This window comes from Spermophilus citellus (genome assembly GCF_964194105.1).
Source record: "Spermophilus citellus genome assembly, chromosome: 4".
Taxonomy (NCBI): Eukaryota; Metazoa; Chordata; class Mammalia; order Rodentia; family Sciuridae; genus Spermophilus; species Spermophilus citellus.
In genome coordinates, this window is record NC_138185.1 from 129,303,069 (window position 1) to 129,321,882 (window position 18,814).

The 18,814-nt window shown below is 34.0% G+C and overlaps 1 protein-coding gene across 5 annotated transcripts in view; it reads right to left on the bottom strand.

The window, feature by feature from the left end:
- Positions 1-18,814, bottom strand: part of USP8 (ubiquitin specific peptidase 8) — a 55,404-nt gene that overhangs the window by 23,796 nt on the left and 12,794 nt on the right. For 2 of the 5 annotated variants that reach the window (XR_014021756.1, XM_081292683.1), the window contains exons 4-8: positions 16,475-16,560; positions 10,028-10,190; positions 7,784-7,826; positions 5,461-5,605; positions 1,644-1,806 (exon numbers count right to left, since the gene is read on the bottom strand). Coding sequence is in view for 4 of the 5 variants with exons in the window: in XM_081292683.1 (XP_081148809.1) it covers positions 1,644-1,806; positions 5,461-5,605; positions 7,784-7,826; positions 10,028-10,190; positions 16,475-16,560 (600 nt within the window). In the remaining variant the exon portion in view is untranslated. Of the gene's footprint in view, positions 1-1,643; positions 1,807-5,460; positions 5,606-7,783; positions 7,827-10,027; positions 10,191-13,670; positions 13,734-16,474; positions 16,561-18,814 lie in introns of those variants that run through there. The other 3 variants (XM_081292684.1, XM_081292685.1, XM_081292686.1) reach the window with 3 other exon arrangements.

Below are 18,814 nucleotides of genomic sequence, written 5' to 3' on the forward strand. Positions count from 1 at the left end.
ATATATATTGCTCATCTTCAAAATGATCACTTAGAAATATACATTTGTGTATTTCTTTAAGATCATTCCTAGGAGAAGAGTGGCAGTTTAAAAGTTTGGTAGATGATGTCAAACTGTACTTCAAAAAGGCTGTAACAGTTTACACATTTAACCAACAATATAAGAATTCTCATAATAAATCTTTATTTTTTTAGAAAACATTGAATGTGCTAGGGAAAACAGATCTTTGTCATGTATGTTAGATATTTTTCCTGAATTTTATTTTATGGCATCTTGGTTTGGGATTAAGATAATAAAAAATACTAATGCTTTTTCCAAGTAGTCTACTGTTTCAAGCTACATACTTTTGATCCATTTGGGATCCAGTCTGGTCTAAGGAATAAATTAGGAATCTGCTTCCTATTATTTACTGGCTATTCAGTTGTCGTCAAACCATTTATTTTAATTCATCTTTTCTGCACTGATTTGTGACATCACCTTTATTTGACATTGATAGGTTGAACTTCATGAAACCTCTTTTGTAGATCAAAGCCACTTGAATACTGGAATTTCATGTAATCAGTCCACATTTAGATCTATTTCTGTATTCTGTTTTTTTTTTTTTTTTTTTTCCATTGGTGGTGGGGATTGAACCCAGGGCCTCAGCACTCTACCACTAAGCTATGCCCCTGTTTTTTTTTTTTATATATATATTTTTAATTGTTTATGGACATAATACCTTTATTTTATTTTTATGTGGTGCTGAGGATTGAACCCAATGCCTTCCACATGTGAGGTGAGCACTCTACCACTGAGCTACAACCCCAGCCCTGTATTCCCTGTCTTAAAATATGAACTATTATGAGGCTTTTAAGATTGTTCTGTTGGTGGGCAATCTTTCATCAACTGACCCTTTTACCAGCAGAATGAATTTAGTAATTTAAAAAGCTAAACTGAATATTATTTTTTAATCTTTGTTCATTTGATCAGTGAAAATGATACTCAATTTAATCTGTACTTATACTAGAAAAGACCATTTTTATGGTTAGGCCCACTTGTTTTTCCTCTTTTGTTCATCACTATCTATAATCCACTACTGATTTAACAATTTAATTTTAAGTATTTATTTATAAAAACTCTTCACATTTTGCATGTTTTAAAACACTGCCTTAATTGTTGATAATATTTTTTGTCTTCTACCTTCTAATCTTGTGATATTTTTACAAACCTAACTTTTTTTTTATTACGTCAAATCTATCAAACATTTATCCTTTGGTGACTTCTTCCTTTGCTTTTATGCTTATAATCTAATTCTGCCTCTCTTTTTTTTTTTTTTTTTTTTTTAAGGTTGGGTCTCATTAAGCCTGGCCTCAAACTCCTCATCTTTCTACCTCACCCTCCGGAGCAGCTATGATTATAGGTGTGCACCATGTCCATCCTAGTCTTTATAACAACAACAAAAAAAAAACATTAAAAAAAATTTGTTTCAGATAACTTATAATGGTGAAAATTCTAATATTTTATACAGATCAGTTTACTGTTATCTGGTGACTGAAAACTAATCTTTATACAATCAAAGCAAGAGAAAAAAGCTAGTCAGCATGTCTTCCTAACAACCAAAGAAGGCTTACAGTTACAATAAACTAACAAGGAAACTTGCTAACCTTGAAAAGTGCATCTTTCAGGCTCCGCAGAGTTGTTCCAAGCTGTAAATCTTTTGCAGAACTAAACCAGTCAAGAAGTACCACATAATCCACATTCCCCCTCTTCTTCCATGTGTCTTTAGAATCATCTGGGAGGTTTGCTTCAATCCAACTAGCAGTGACTCTGAAATGTATTAACATTTGTATTGGGACAAAAGTTGACAGAAGATGCTAGTATAAATTAGGAGTTTTGTTAGAGTCTGTACCAGGCCATAGCAAACCTTAAGCAGATTCCTTTCTAAGGCCAGACTTCATATTAAGATATTAAATAACCTAAACATTGAACCCTTTCACTATTGTAAGCTGGAAAATGATTTTAATAATTATTAAAACTGAAAGAAGGGCTGGGGTTGTGGCTCAGTGGTACAGTACCTGCCTCGCATGTGACAGGCAACTGGGTTCGATCCTCAGCACCACATAAAAATAAATAAAGATATTGTGTCCAACTACAACTAAAAAAATATTGGAAAAAAAAAACCTGAAAGAAGTAGATGAAATTCTGACCTTTTAAAAAAAGGGGAGGGGGCAAAACTGATAACAGAGGAAGTCATTGGGGCACCTCTAGAGAGAGGTGAGCCACATATAAACAACTGGGGGATCATCTGGGTAACATTATTCACATTTCAGTTCTCTTATAATACCTACACAAATAATCAATAATTAAATAGCAAAATGTTTATTTAACACATATAGCATTTATTATGTGCCAGATACTGTTCTAAACGCCTCAATGCCTCATTCAATCCTCACAAGAATCCTGTAGACATATTATCCCCATTTTATAGATAAGAAAACCAAATTACAAAAAGAGTAAGTAACTTGCACAAGGCTACAGCTGGTAAGTGGAGCCAGAATTAAAACTCAGGCAATCTGACTCACATCTATGATCTCAGAAACTTTCAATGCTGCCTCTTATATCAACTATGAATAATATCAACTCTATTAAGGCATGCTGTTCACCTCATCATTTTTGCTCAAAAACAATAAGAGGTAAAACAGATAAAATAAGAGGTAAAGTCTTTACAATGTCCTGTCATGTATATATATACATGTCCTCAATCCTATTACCTCAATGTCCCTCTTCTCTAAGGACCTGCCCACTTTATTTACTTACTCCAGCTATTAATTTCCTTGCAATTTTTGGTTTATCCAAGTATGCTCCTACCTATGAGCTTCAACTCTTGCTGTCCCCTCTGTCTGGATCCCTTCTGGAATTCTACTAAGTGCATTTTGGGAAACAATAGCATCAACCAGTGTTTCCCAAACTTCAGTCTTTCATGGATCATATTCACAGATGGCCCTCAACTCTGCTCTGTCTTATAACTTAATTTTTAAATGTAATTATCAATCCAAATAATTTTAAATGATCTTTTATTTAAATACATTCTTTTATTGGGGTGGCTGTGCACTGGGGGTTGAACTCAAGGGCACTCAACCACTGAGCCACATCCCCAACCCTATTTTGTATTTCATTTGGAGACAGGGTCTCACTGAGTTGTTCAGTGCCTTGCTTTTGCTGAGGCTGGCAATCCTCCTGTCTCAGCCTCCTGAACCACTGGGATTACAGGCATACTGGGATTATGAGCATGCACCACTGTGCCCGGCTACTTAAATAAATTCATTTTAATAGGAAATTATGTCATAATATATATGGAAAACATTTCTAATATAAAAGAGTAAATTAAAAAAATTGTGCTGTATTCATATAACAGAATACATTTAGCAATGAAAATGAACCAACTGCAACTACATACAATAACGGAGATGACACTCATAAGGTTGAGGGTTAGGGATGCAGCTCAGTGGTAGTACTTGCCTAGCATATGCAAGGTCCTAGTAACTAACTAACTAACTAACACACACACACACACACACACACACACACACACAGTTAAAAATGTGGAACAGAAGAAGCTATCCATAAAAGACTACAATTATATTATTCTGTTTACCTAAAATTTAAAAAACAGACAAATGAATACATTCTGTTAAAAACCGGTAGTTTTCTGCTCGGTCTATTGAAACACTTATTCCATTTTATGGATGGAAGCACTGCCTGATTCTAGAATAGAAAAGAAAGCCAATTGAGATATCTAAGGGGGAAAAAAATTGGTTTCCTTGGATGGGTGGGAATATGGCCAGTAACTTAGAGCGGGCATACTAGGGGATCTGGGAGTGAGGATTATGTCCTATTTCCTGGTCTGGAGGCTGTTAAAGGAGCTAAACACTTAGGATAGGAGTGCTTCTGTGCATATACTATATTAAAATTATTTAGAATAGAGAATGAAAAAAATATGTAATTATCATCAGCTAGCTATAAATATTACTGCCTATAGAAACTTGAGGCCTGCTCCCTGTTAAGAAAGGGAGATTATCAAATATTAAAAAGTTACACTAAACCAAACTGAAACTCTGTTTAACCAACTGAGAAGGACAGAAACAGAAATTAAAAGGGAGGGGCTGGGGTTGTGACTCAAGGGTAGAGTGCTCACCTAGCACAGGTAAGGCACTGGGTTCGATCCTCAGCACCACATAAAAATAAATAAAATAAAGGTATTAAAAAATTAAAAGGGAATAATTTTCTCAATATGTAATTTGTTCCTTAATCTTTAACCTAAGGTCATCTTAAGTTTCAACACAGAACTGAGCACAAACGCAATTAAGACTACCAGCCTTCTGTTGGTATAGATCATCTAAAAACTATTAACTTCATCTTTTCAAATTCTGGGAATATATTCATATCTGTTTGATTAGACTAAACACTGTGATCTTATTTTTAAGTAGTATATTTACAAAGCACTCTATCCTTCAGGTCAAACAATTATCAAGCATCTGTAATATGTCAAGAATTCTGCAGATTTTATTTTCCAATTTTAAAAAATGTATACTTTAATGTCATACCACAAATTTTAACTAATCCAATCCCATAAACTAAGACCCACAAGGCACATGATTTATATATGACAAGCTTAAAAGAGTGAAAATAGCCCTGGATCTAGAAGTTTAGCTCTGCTACTATGTCATAATGATTTCTAATATATGATGTATCTATGTAAGTAACTTTATAAAATAAAATAAAGTTACTTGTATAAATACACACAAGAAAGGTTTGAGGTTTTTTTACCAAACAAGTTAAAAAAAAAGTTCTAGTAAGCCTTTTACTTGTGCCAAGCACTGTGCTAAGTGTGTATGATATACAAAATATCTCAAACTGCTCAAAACTTCTGTGAGGTAGGTACTATTGTTTGTTCCATTTTATAAATGGAAACATGGGCTCCGAATAAGTCACTAGCTAGAGATAATGCAATAAATGACAATTATTTGAATATAGTCTGACTTCAGAGATTCTTTCTTAATCACTTAGCTATACTCCTTTTTAAAAAAAAAGTTTGTGTATACTCTTTTATCCTAGATAATAGTATGGGGAATTCCAGTATGTAAAATAATTAGTTCACAATTTGTTACATGATTCATAAATATATAAACAGAAAATAATAAGGGAAATCAGTCAACAAACACCTGGAGAGAGTAAGCATAAAAAGGCAGCTCCACCTCATTTCTAATAAGACTCCAAATGCCAATGATAGGAGAAAATAGCCAAAGTGGAATGTTTCTGACATTATGCCGCAGAAAGGGTGAGGTACATCATTAAGAAGCAAAGAATGAAAGGTCAACAGGAAAAGAAATGACTACTTTACCACGTTTAGCTTGGATTCCTAGTAGTAACATTTACCACTGTCTACAGTTTACCATATTCTCTAAATACACTATGACCCACCCTGGACTGATGGCTTCTTCAGGAACACTGAGAGAATTTGAAATACAGGAATCCTGATAATCCTTCATTTTTCGAGCATCCATTATAATCAAGCTGATGTTTTTATCCATCATCATTGTGTATAGTTTCTTTGCTGTGATTGTTCCTTGAAATTGAAGGAGACAGTAGAAGAGTCAAGAAAAACCCAGTTCCATGTGTTAGCATATTACCAAACACAGGACCAACATAGTTTTTTCTAGAAGAGCAAAATATATACTTACTTACCACTTATTATCTTTTAAGCTAACATTAAATATAATTTGTGTTGGTATTCATTAAGAAACCCATTCAGTGCTGTTTGTTTTTGTGATACTGGAGACTGAACCCAAGCATGCCTTATCACTGAGCTATATCATCAGCCTTTTTTATTTGTTAATTTTGAGATATGATCTTGCTAAGTCCCTGAGGCTAAGCAAGCAATTCTTCCATAGCTGGGACTGCAGGTACATTACGGTGCCAGACCAGTGCTCTCTTTATAAAGATTTAAATATCAAAACTTAGGCTGGGGACAGTGATAGAGACAGAGAGCTTGCCTAGCATGTGCAAGGCCCTAGGTTTCATCCCCAGCACCACTAAATAAATACAAAAATAAATAAATAAAAACTTGCTTTTGAAGTTACAACTGCATCTAGTGTTAGCTCTATTACTGGTATAATATAAGGGAAATTAATATACTTAACTATGAAAATATTCTTGTTTTGTGTCACATTAGATTGGGTAGAGAGAGGTGATGGGAGGGGAGGGGAGTGGAAGGGGGGATAGGAAGGGCAGCAGAATAAAATAGACACTAGTATTGCTGTATGTATATACGTGTCTGTATAACCAATGTGAGTCTATGACCTATACACTTGGAAAAATGAGAAATTATACCCCATTTGATTCAAATGTATGATATGTAAAGATCATTGTATTGTCATGAGCAACTAATAAAAAAAGAAAGAAAGAAAGAAAGAAAGAAAGAAAGAAAGAAAGAAAGAAAGAAAGAAAGAAAAGGTTCCAATATTACAAGAACCACTGCCACCAGATCCAATATAATTTCCTTGTAGAATGGCTTCAATTTTAATAGCATTTGGACAATTTGGATAACCTAGCAATTTCATTAAAATTGAATACTGATTAAATCCTTAAGCAGTAATTAAAATAAACTGTGTTTTTATGAAAAAAAATAAAAATAAATCTTTGACTACAAAAAAAAAAAGACAGTAGAAAAATGCTTACCAGGAAAAAAAAAAAATCCATGGTTTGAAAATTCTCAAAAGATTCTAAATTCCTCTTTAAAAACTCCCAATGGAGTGTTTTGAAAAACTTTTAGATTTCCAAGTATTTCTACAGTAATAAGCCAAAAACTTTTTATTAGTGTTCCACAGGAGGGGAAGACAATTAAGGTCTCCTATTTTATTGGAATGTGGCCATGCTCATTTGTTTACACATGGTTTATGGCTACTTTCACTGTAACAGCTGACAGAAAAGACAAGGCTCTCCAGCCTAAAATACTGGCTACCTAACCCCTTATGAAAAAGCTTGCCAATTCTCATTTTACTTGATACTCATTAGTTAGTTCCCAGTCCAAAAGCAAGAAAAAATTATGTTTATCTAAGAAGTCTAACAAAAAAGAAACCAAAGCTACTGAAATTATTTATTTAATGGGGGTGGGAGGTCCTGACAAAATAAATATCCCCATGTTGCTATTTTTCCCTCAGCTGTACCACATAGAGTATAAAATTAAAAAACACTACAAGGAAGTTCAGATATTTGAACAACTATTTCAGCAGTGGGCTATGGAAAGAAGGTAGTCTCAGTATTTCCTAAGCTATCAATCTTACATAAACCCTATGAAACAGGTTTTATAATCATCCCTACTTTACAGATGGAGAGTGAGGTGGAGGGGTTAAGAAACATGTTCAAGATCACTTGGAAATTCAGAGAAGGAGCTATTATTCAAATCCAGGCTAAGAACGTGACTGCTGAGAGATCACACTCTTAGCCACAATGCTAAACTTATATAGAAAACGAGTACAGCTGTAGTTTTGATGTTTTCAACTATGCATTACCATATTTTTATCATGTCATTCAGGCTAAAATTATTCATAAAGTAGTCCCCTTAATAAATAAATCTAGAACTCAAGACATTTTCAATATAAATATGCAGGCCAGGAAAAATGATAACACTTACAGAGATTAGACACAATGCTAAGAATTACTGTATAAAATCCAAAGTTTATTCTTATTAAAAAAAAAGCTCTCAATAAGGACTTAAAAGAACTTCCTCTTTCTTTACACTTACCTTTCTCTGAAGTTTCATTTTTCTCACTCTTTTCACCATTGATCTATTTCATAGAAAAAAAAATTTTCAACTTTCATATAAACAAAAGGTTCAATCTTAATACTTCATTGAAACAAAGTCTAAGAAAGGATATGTGCCAAATAATGACATTTTATAAAAATACAGTATTTATAATAATATCATTACCAGGTCATGTTGGCAGTAGGCCACAGCTAAACTAACTAGCAGCATATCATAATCATAGGAAATTTCCTCAAAATTTTCTTCAACTAAAGGCCAAATTAATTTTAAAACACAATTACAGAAATTTAGTATTTAATAAGAAAGTGCTTCTTATAATGAAACAATTCTAGCTGTCCTAGTATCCTCTGTTACATAATTAAAGGAAAATGAAGTAATAAAAAGAATTAATTACACAATTTACATTTTCTAACCAAGACAACATGTGATAATCCTATAAGATACTAACTCATCTTATTAGACAGGACACACTCAGACCTATTGATCAATTTTAGCTTCACTAATAAAAACATTAAAAATAAATGTGTACTATGTGCTGTCTACTATGATATGAAGACACAACATCATGTGTGGAACATTCTTGTCATGAAACAAAACTTGAAAATGACTATTCAGAAAATAAAGGAAATATGGGATACAGAAAAATAAGTACACGAGAAAAGGAGGAAGCCATAAGATAAATAGAAAATAGGGCTCATTTTCCAATATTAAAACATCAAGTACATGAAATGAAAAATGAGGGAAGAGAACTTAAGTGGAGATTAATTTAGAGACTTAAGAGACACAGCAACCAAAAGACAATTTGTCTACATTGTTTGGATCCTGACTGAAATAAATCGACTCAAAAAAATCATGTGATGACAAGTAGGGAAATCTGAATTAGATTATATTAGGGAATTATTGTTAATTTTGTGAGCTGGAAAAATAACATTGTAGTTATTAAGAAAATATTTTTTTTAGATAAATACTGAAATATTTAGGAGTAAAATGGTAATTTGGCTGCAATTTGCTTTAAAACACCCAGTAAAAGGACAGGAGACAAATTTAAAAGTATGGCAAAATGTTAATTGATTATTAAAGCTTCATGAGAGGGCTTCATTGTGTACTATTTTTAAAATAAAAAGGCAAAATAAAGTAACAAAAAGTGACCACTTTTGGAAAGGTAACAAAGCGAAGAGTTAAGAAAGTTCCCTTCATATGGTCCTCTCAAATCGTATTATTTGATAATACCAGCCATGTGACCCATAAATGAATATCTCCCAAAGGCAGTATTATTTCTCTCACACAGTGAGTTCCTAAAATTAAAAACCAGATTTCTATACTTCTTTTTACACAGTGCTTAGTCCAATGTCACTACTTTTTTTTTTTTTGGGGGGGGGGGGAGTGCAATACTGGAGACTAAACCCAGGGTCTCACACATGCTAGGCAAGCACTTTGTCACTGAGCTACATCTTTAGCTGGCACTAATTAATGAAACTGATGATTCACATACAAATGAAAGCTGAAAGCTACAAAATACTAAGAAAAAAAAAAGGAGAAAAATCTCTCAAGGATTTAATAATGCAGAAGAAATTATATTTTAGGAAGAATGATTCTGAGGAAGTAAGGGAGATAGTGATAGCTGGTGGTATACAGTAAGTCACTGGTAGCTTTTGGAAAACAGATGATATAGCTGAAAAGATTAATAGTAGTAGCTAAACAAAATGGACAATGAGAAAGAAGAAGGGAAAATCAGAAAAAGAAGGAACGAGCAAAAAGGAGTGAATGAGATTCCAGAAACAGATATTTGGCAACAAATAAAGCAGTATACCAAACCTTTCTTTTAATATGAATTTCTTTATGAGAAAGAAGAAAACCCTTAAATATCATCTACTGAGTCCCAGAGTGGTTACAAACAAGACTTGACACAACCCCAGAACTCAGATGTACTGAATCACAGCTCTTATCTCTCTCATCAAGTCTACAGTGACTGTTAAGAATATAATTAAATAGAACATACTGCTGTAAAAGCTCATAGAAAAACCTAAAATCAACTGAAACTATAATATTTAATTCAACTTCAAATTAAAATACATTTACCCCTGTTGTCTAAAAGAACTTTATAGTGCTACCTTAACTCTCCATAAGCATATCATCTAACAAAAAAAAAAAAAAAAAAAAAACACACACACACACACACAAAAAAAACCAGTCTTTTTACTTTACACAACAAATTTGAGATACCCTTTGGGTTTTGTTTTTGGAATCCAACATAGTCTCCAAAGAACCTTTAGATGATGCACTACTATCCTCTCTTCCTGCTTCCTGCCTTTTCTGTTGCTGCAGTTGCTCTTCCTCCTGTCTGTCCTTTTCTTCAAGTTTTTTCCGAACTTCAGCTTCTTCATATCTAGTTAAAAAAAGAAGTCAAGATGTCTTTTACTACCATGAGAGTGGAAAGCAAAGGAGTTCACATTTTTAAAAAATTAGTATCCTGCATTGGAAGTATTTTGTGGCTGTATAATCTCTCCCTCCATTTGCAATCTAACTCTGCTAGAGCTTCATTATAAACCACAGCTCATATATTTGCCCTCTGTGGCTATCAGTACATTCATTTTAAACTGCCAAAAAATCTTGAAAGTCTACATTCTCAAGTTGAAAGTAATTTAATGTTCTTGTCTCTATTCCTCTATTTTCAATCTTTTTCCTTTTTCAAGTGATCCTCCCACCTCAGTGCCTTGAGTAGATGAGACTACAGGCGTGTACCACCACACCCACCTGGTACCATTTCAATCTTTTAATGATTCAAGATTTATAAGCACCCCTAATTCTTTCTGCAAAACAAACGTCAAATATTTACACGTGTAAATATTTTTAAATGACCACTTAAAAATGTATTAACACCACAGGGGAGGAAGGAGTATTATCAAGGTCAATAGATTTTTTTTTTTAAAGGAGGACTGAATTTTCCATTTTGTTGGAAGTTACACAGCTATCCTAACTACAGTTAGCAGATGTCCAAGGACTATGGAATGGTTTCTTATGAGATTATAAGCCATGTGGGAAGAAATGTATGTTATCAAGAACCTATATAATCTTGTTTGCCCTGAATATCACCAGCAATATTTGGCAATGTCTGTGAGTTTCAAGTTTAAGTCAGAGAAAGAGGGGAAAAGAAAGAAGAGGAGGAAGAAAAATGAATAATTAACAATTGACTAAGGTCAATAAAAAATGAATCAAGAGTTTTTATTTTTTGTTATATACATACATTTTATATATTCTCTTGAATGTATAGTTCTCAAATAACTATACAAAGGAAATGGTGACAACTCAAAGAATTTTGCCAAATTTATTTATTAAAAATTTTAAGCCTAGGGCTGGGGTGGTAGAGTGCTTGCCTTGCATGTGTGAGGCACTGGGTTTGATTCTCAGCATCACATATAAATAAATGAATAAAATAAAAGTCCATTAACATCTAAAAAAACCATTTTTTAAAAAATTTTAAGCCTAATTTAAGAATGCCTTCTAGGGCTGGGGATGTGGCTCAAGCGGTAGCGCGCAAGCCTGGCATGCATGCGGCCCGGGTTCGATCCTCAGCACCACATACCAACAAAGATGTTGTGTCCGCCGAGAACTAAAAAATAAATATTAAAAAAAAATTCTCTCTCTCTCTCTCTCCTCTCTCACTCTCTCTTTATAAAAAAAAAAAAAAAAGAATGTCTTCTAGTCTTCTAATTGTTCCTCACACATCACAAACATCAGGCTAATAGTGACCAAAATGTATTATCAATAAGATAGTTCCAATTTGATAAGCCCCCACTTAACAAGAAATTAAACTTTTAGATGTTACACAAGGCTGAGGTATTTCTTAAGGGGAATGAGTATAAGGAAAATGGTGCTTCTCTAAATCCTTGAGCTACTTTTATCCTTATGCTTAGCAATTAGTTCTGAATAATTTATTTCAGTGGTTGAAATGATCACTAAGATTTGATAAAAACATGGTGATGATAACTATCTCACACTGTTTTTTAAAATACCATTCTACCGCTGGGTGCGGTGGAACATGCCTATAATCCCAGGGGATCGGAGACTGAAGCAGGAGGATCTCAAGTTCACAGCCTGCCTCAGCAAAAAGTGAAGCACTTAAGCAACTCAGTAAGACTCTTTCTCTAAAATACAAAATAGGGCTAGAGATGTGGCTCAGTGTCAAGTGCCCCGGTAAACAAACAAACAAAAAACAAACCATCCTTTCTCTGCTCCCATCTGTGGCTCAGTGGTGGAATACTCTGGGTTCAATCCCTATTACTGCAAAAAATAACTAACTAAATATAAACCAATTCATCAGGAATTTATAATAGCAATAGATGTTTACATGCCTAGAATTAGAATTTCAAATACATAAAACAAAAACTGAAAGAATTAAAGAGAAAAATAAATACAGTATTTAGCACCCTCTCTTAGTAACTGTTACAACTTGGCCAAAAACAAACAAATAATATCCCCACAAACTCAATAAGTTAAAAAAAAACAAAAAAGATAAGAGAAGATCTAACCAAAACTCAACCACTCTGACCTAAATGACACATATATGGTTCTATAATTTAAAAATTGTTTGTGAACCCACTCTCCCACCAAACTCATGACGAAATTTAATCCCCACTGGGTAGAAATTTAATGACACTATGGAATTTAATGGTAGGCCATTTGGGAGATAATTAGGATTAGATAAAGTCATTGTGGTGGGACCACTATGACTGAATATTGATGGCTTTGAGACCAGAAAGGTCCTTGCCCAAGACTGCACCATGCCCAAGAATGCACCATGACCTTTCAGCCTCCAAAACCATGAGCTAAATAAACCTCTTTACTTTACAAAGTCAGTCTATCTTTGTATTTCATTGTATTGACACAAAATGGATTAATAATACACAGAGAACACTTTATTCACAACTGCAATTTTCAAGTACATATAAGACTATTCACTAAGATAGACCATATGCTGAGATATAGTATAAGAATACATTTAAAGAGACTGAATATCTCTGACCACAGTGAAACTGAATTAGAAATCAATAAGATATCTAGAAAAATCTCATATATTTGGAAATTAAACAACACACTTCTATACAATCCTAGGATCAAGGGGAAAAAAATCACAAGGGAAATTTTAAAATATTTCCAAATAAATTATAAAACTCTGCAGGGAGAACAATATGCTATTAGATTTATAAAAATCCATGTTAAAATAAAATAAATAGAAATAAAAGTGAACAACTTGATATAGGATTTTACAAAAGCAGAGGTTTCACCAGATTACACCTGTTCATCAAACAATATTCATTGATATAAGGATTCTGAAATCTCCAATGGGACCTCCCTTCCTATTGTATTTGCTTCCCCAATTTCCCTATGCACTGTTTGAAAACTTGCTGACAGAAGAACAAGCAAGTACCATCACTGGCTATGTCAATGAAACAGCAACTCCAGATTTTTCTGCCTATTTCATATGCCAACATCTATTTTACAGTTATAAAACAGAAATGAAAGACTTGGGACGAGGAACAAAACTGTGCAGATGTTTTACCTAGACTCATTAATGTAAGTCATTAGAAAGCCAAAAAGAACAGTGCTGCAGAACAAGGCTGCTTCCATTGTTAATGACAACAGCAAATACTTACTGAGCATCCACTACACGCCAGGCATCAATCTAAGTGTTTGTATGTGTGTTAATTTGCTTAATGCGTTAAAAAACTCTGAGGTGGAATTTATTCTTATCCCAGTTACAGATGAAAAGACAGGCAGAGGGAGACTAAAGTAACTTGCCCAAGATCACACAATTAGTAAGCACAAATGGAATTCAAACCCAGGGAGTCTGGCTCCACACACTTACCCACTGCTCTACATCTCTTCTCTAGTAGTACTCTATGCTGGAACAGTATGTGAACTGTCTGCCCTAAGAAGTAAGCACAGTCAGGCTGGCAGAAATGAAGAAACTTAAGATTCCCTTTATTCCTGAAAAGAAAATTTTTTTTTTGTACCAGGGATTGAATCCAGGGGCGCTTTACCACTGAACTACATCCCCAGGCCTTTTTATTTTTTTGCTAAGTTGCTTAGGGCCTCACTAAGTTACTGAGGCTGGCCTCAAACTTGCAATCCTCCTGCCCAGCCTCAGTTGCTGGGATTACAGGTGTACACCACTGTGCCCAGGTCCTGTTTTCTTTTTGATATATTCACATCTCACTCCCTACCTTGCTGTTTTCTCCATTTCTACATTAGAGTGGTAAGTCCACTTAAATACAGTTGATGATGCTTCCACTTCAGAGCCTCAATTAGTAATCTGAAGTGATATTAAGGCTTGCTCGTCATCTGACAGACTTCTGGTTCCTTTACCTGCCTACTTAATTTCTTGAGAATCCTGATACCACCAGAGTTGGTAAAAATTAAATCTAAGAGAACCCCTAATATGGATGTGAAAGAAGTGGGTAAATCAATAAATGTTTAAACAAATATTCCATAATGATAAATCATGCTGAAATGTTTTCCATATACTAATTAGGTCTTTTGGTTCAAGTGTTTTGGGAATCAGGAACTATGCCAGCTAGGAGAGGGAAGATAGATTGCATGATACCAGATGACCAGGCAAACTAGCAGACAGAAAATTTTACCCAATGTGTCTAGGACTTTCATCTTAAAGTTAAAATATATCTTCCAAAATTTAGACAGAATAGTTTCGAATTTCTTTCTCAGACTGCTGGCCTGATGAAAGGGAAATCCTAACTATGTACAGATTTCAAAAACTTAAAAGGAGAAGAGCTCTGTGTTTGACTTATTAGAGAATTAGTAAGGATAAATGAAAAGATAGATATGTTAATACAGAACTGCTCTAAATGTCAATGAAAAAACCAAACATATATGGCAAGAAGCAAGAGAAGGACATTTAGGGAGAAAAACAAGAATGAAATGATTCTCCCCATCTAGATACAAATTAATCTACAAATCAGGAAAAATTCAGTGTACATTCAAAAACCTTAGAACTGGGGTCTAAGAGCTCATTCAGCAATAACAACATTATTGTAAAATAGGCCATTCCATTACTGTGAAAAAGTAAATATTTGAATATTGAATCGTTCTCACTGATTTCCTTCATAAGAACAGAGTTTTTAAAGAAAAAAGTTGTCATTATTTTTTCAAGAAGTATCTGCCTTTATATGTATATGTTCTGATGCTATACTCTGCAAAACAATTCTCTTCACTTGAACACTGCACATTTATCTAAAAGAAATACAGGTAACAAAATGGACTCATAGTCAAGATTCACTGTACTAGAAGTTTTTAAAAATCTTATAATCAAGGTCCCTTTGCCCAGTAATAAGTTATAGTTATGAAGATTAAAAAGAGTTATATAAAGATCTTCTTTAACCTACATAACTTCTGTGTGAATCATCACACATTTATTAATTTGCCTTCTGAAGAATTCAGCAACCACAAGATTTTCCTCTCTATTACAAAAACAATAGAATATCAATAGTAAATAAACACTTTAAAATAGATACATTATTAATAATCCTGCCACCCAAGCTGGGGTCGTAGCTCACTGGTGGAGCACTTGCCTCACATGCACGGGGCACTGGGTTCGATCCTCAGCACCACATAAAAATAAATAAATAAAATGGAGATATTGTGTCCAGCTGCAACTAAAAAAATACTTTAAAAAATAATAATCCTCCCACCTGAACTCAAGTATTTAATTTTTGGTGTTTTTGTCTTTTAAAAATTACATGGAGCACTTGCCTGGCAGGGGGAAGGTCCTGATTTGCTTCCCAGCAACAACAACAAAAAGTTTCAATCTTTATTTTTAAAATACAACTAATATGGTACATTCTCAGTGGAAACAAAAGTTCAAACCATAAATACATTGGCCTGGTTAAACCTTCTGGTTTCCCTCTTCTCTCTACTATTTGTGTTGTTAATTTCTCAGTATGCCCTTTTTCACTAGCCAGGCTCTGGCAGCATGTATTGCTTGAAACCAGTTCCACTGTTCTCCCCTCAATATGTCATATTACTAGGAATGCTTTTAAATTTATCCATCAAGAATTCTTATGCTGCAAGATGTGGGCAGAAATTTACTTACTATGATCTATATGACACCATTAAGTTGTCTATAATAGCAATAAACTAAAAACTGAAACACACCATTTAACATCTGTAATCATTTTAAGCCTGGTAAGTCAGTCATAGCAAATTCCAGAATCAGATCTTTCTGTAAACATAAATAACTTTTGCAATTATAGGCAAATGAAAAGTAAGAGTAAATACTTCATTTCCTTAAGACCAGTATCCAGTAGCACAGTATAACATGGAGCATGTGAAGAATTAAATTTTTCTGAAAAATACAATCAGAAATTTATAAATATTTTAACTTAAAAAAATTGGACCTGAGTTCTAATTTAATATATACCAACACTTACCTTTACAATCTATCATTCTAAATACTTTTAAAATTTCAATAAAAAATACTGATAGTAACATATGAACTATAAGTGATATAGAAAAATATTTTAATTTCTGTGTCCCAGTTAACAGAAATCTTAATTCTAGGAACTTGGATATTTTACACATGATAAGATATAAATGGACAAATATTTTATAAGTTAAATTTACATTCTTTTCAAGATTTGATAATAATGTCTGTACCTCAGTTTAAGGCTTTCAGAGAGTTTTTCAGCTTCTTCTATAGCTTTTTTGATGTTTGTAGGTCCAAGCATTGAATGAAAGTACTCCTAAAATTACAGGAAAACCATGCCATACCATTAGTACTGGGTACTGCACATAGCACTGATGTTAAAAATACTAAAAACATGGTGCTTACATAAAGCAATGTTTTTTAAATAAAAGCATTATAATAATTGAGACACCTTGAAAAGCTTTTCACCCACAGAAATGTACAATTTATTCTCCAAATGTCTCCAAAAGTATCTCCTCATATCATTAGCATGCTTAAAAAACCCCACAATACCTTCTGATTTTTTCCAATGCACAGGCTATGAAGGTACTATGTCCTTTACTAGAGAAAGTTAGCTAAATTAAGTTTAACCTAAATCTTAAATATTTGGTAGTATAAAGAGTGAAAAATACAAGTTTCTGAAGAAATTGACATATACTCTGTCCCTACCTAATTAAGGGGCAATATATACTTAGTGAATTAAATTTAAAACCTCACATACTTGAGGTACACTAGAGAGGTTAGACTAAAACAAAAACAAACAAACAAAAAAACAGTTGTAAGAACTCTAGACAGAGCAAATGAAAATAATCCTTTTATTGAAAGCCAAGAACTGAATAACTGTAGCATATAAAGTAACAGTCTGGGTTACCTGAGCCTTTGCAGGCAGCTTCCTAACCTGAACTTCTGCCACTTTCACCTACATATTCCCTTTGGAAATGTAACAGACACTGTGGGAATGGAAAAATCTCTTTATCAATTAAAATTTATTCCCAACCTGCTCAAGAGGAAAAAAGGTTAGCTAGAAAAAACATTCCCAACCTCATCAAAGAAAAAACAACCACTAGCTTCTAAAACTATAACAAAAAGTAAGCTAGTACATAAAATAGTAAACTAGTACATAAAAATAGCCCTATCACAAAGGCAAAAAAAAAAAAGCAAACATCAGATTTGTCCAAATCTCAAATCTCAAATAGCTGGGTGGGGGGATGCATGCCTATAATCCCAGCTCCATGGGAGGCTAAGGCAGGAGGATCACAAGTTTGAAGCCAGTCTGGGCAACTTGGCAAGATCCTGTCTCAAGGGGCTGGGCTGGTGGCTCAGTGGTAAAGCGCTTGCCTAGCACGCATGAGGCACTGGGTTCGATCCTCAGCACCACATAAAAGAAAGAAAATAAAAATAAAGTTAAAAAAAAAAAAAGATCCTGTCTCAAAATAAAATTAAAAATAAATATAAAGGCCCGTGGACTTACCTCAGTGATAGCTTGCCTAGCATGTGAAAAGCCCTAGGTTCTATCCCCATATCAAAAAAAAATTAATTAATTAAAATATACTTTAGTAAGCAATGTTTATGCCTTTGTTTTGTTTTTTTGCAGCACCAGGGATTGAACCCAGGGGCACTCTACCACTGAGCTATATCTCCAGCCCTTTTTATTTATTTTTTTGTCTTGAGACAGGGTCTTCCTAAATTGCTGAGGCTGCCCTCCAACTTTCAATCCTACTGCCTCAGCTTCCCAAGTCACTGGGATTACATACAGGTGTGCACCACTCCACCCAGTTTACACTTTCTTTAGGCAATTCCATATTAACAGATTTTAACCAGCATACAAGAAGTTTGAATTTAGGCAGATCTCTGCTTCTCATCTGCAGATAAGTATGTCTAAAAATCTTAAAAGATGTTTTTCTCTAACAAGTGTGGTGACTCTTGCCTATAATCCCAATAATTTAGGAAGCTGAGGCAGGAAGATTGCAAGGTTTGAGATGAGCCTCAGCAATTTAGTGAGACCCTCAGCAACAGAATGAGAAGCTGTCTCAAAATATAAAATAAAAAAGGACTAGGGATGGGGGCACTGGGGAAGCAGCTCATGGTGGAACGCTGGCCTGAAGCATATAAGGCGCTGTGTTTGGCTGAGGAACACCACCAAAAAAAAGGACAGGGGATGTAGCTCAGTGGTAGAGTATCCCGGGTTTAATCCCCAACACAAAAATACATAAATAAATAAAAATGTTTCTCTCATGGCCAGAGTAATTCATCCATTTGTGGACAAGCAGATGAACTTCCAAATGCAAAAGGACACTTTTTCAAAAACTAGGTCTAAAACTTGGTAAAAAATATTTTCAGCATAATTTCACTGGAGGGGAAAAACATGACTTATCAACATTAACTACAACATTAAAATTATCTCTTAAGTAACAACCAAAACAAATTATATTAGTCATGCTATTCTAGGGAAAAAAAGGTAACTTCAAATAAGAGAAATTTTGTTATAAGTTAATTTAAATGAGACAAGGCAATTTGACCACCAGAGAGTA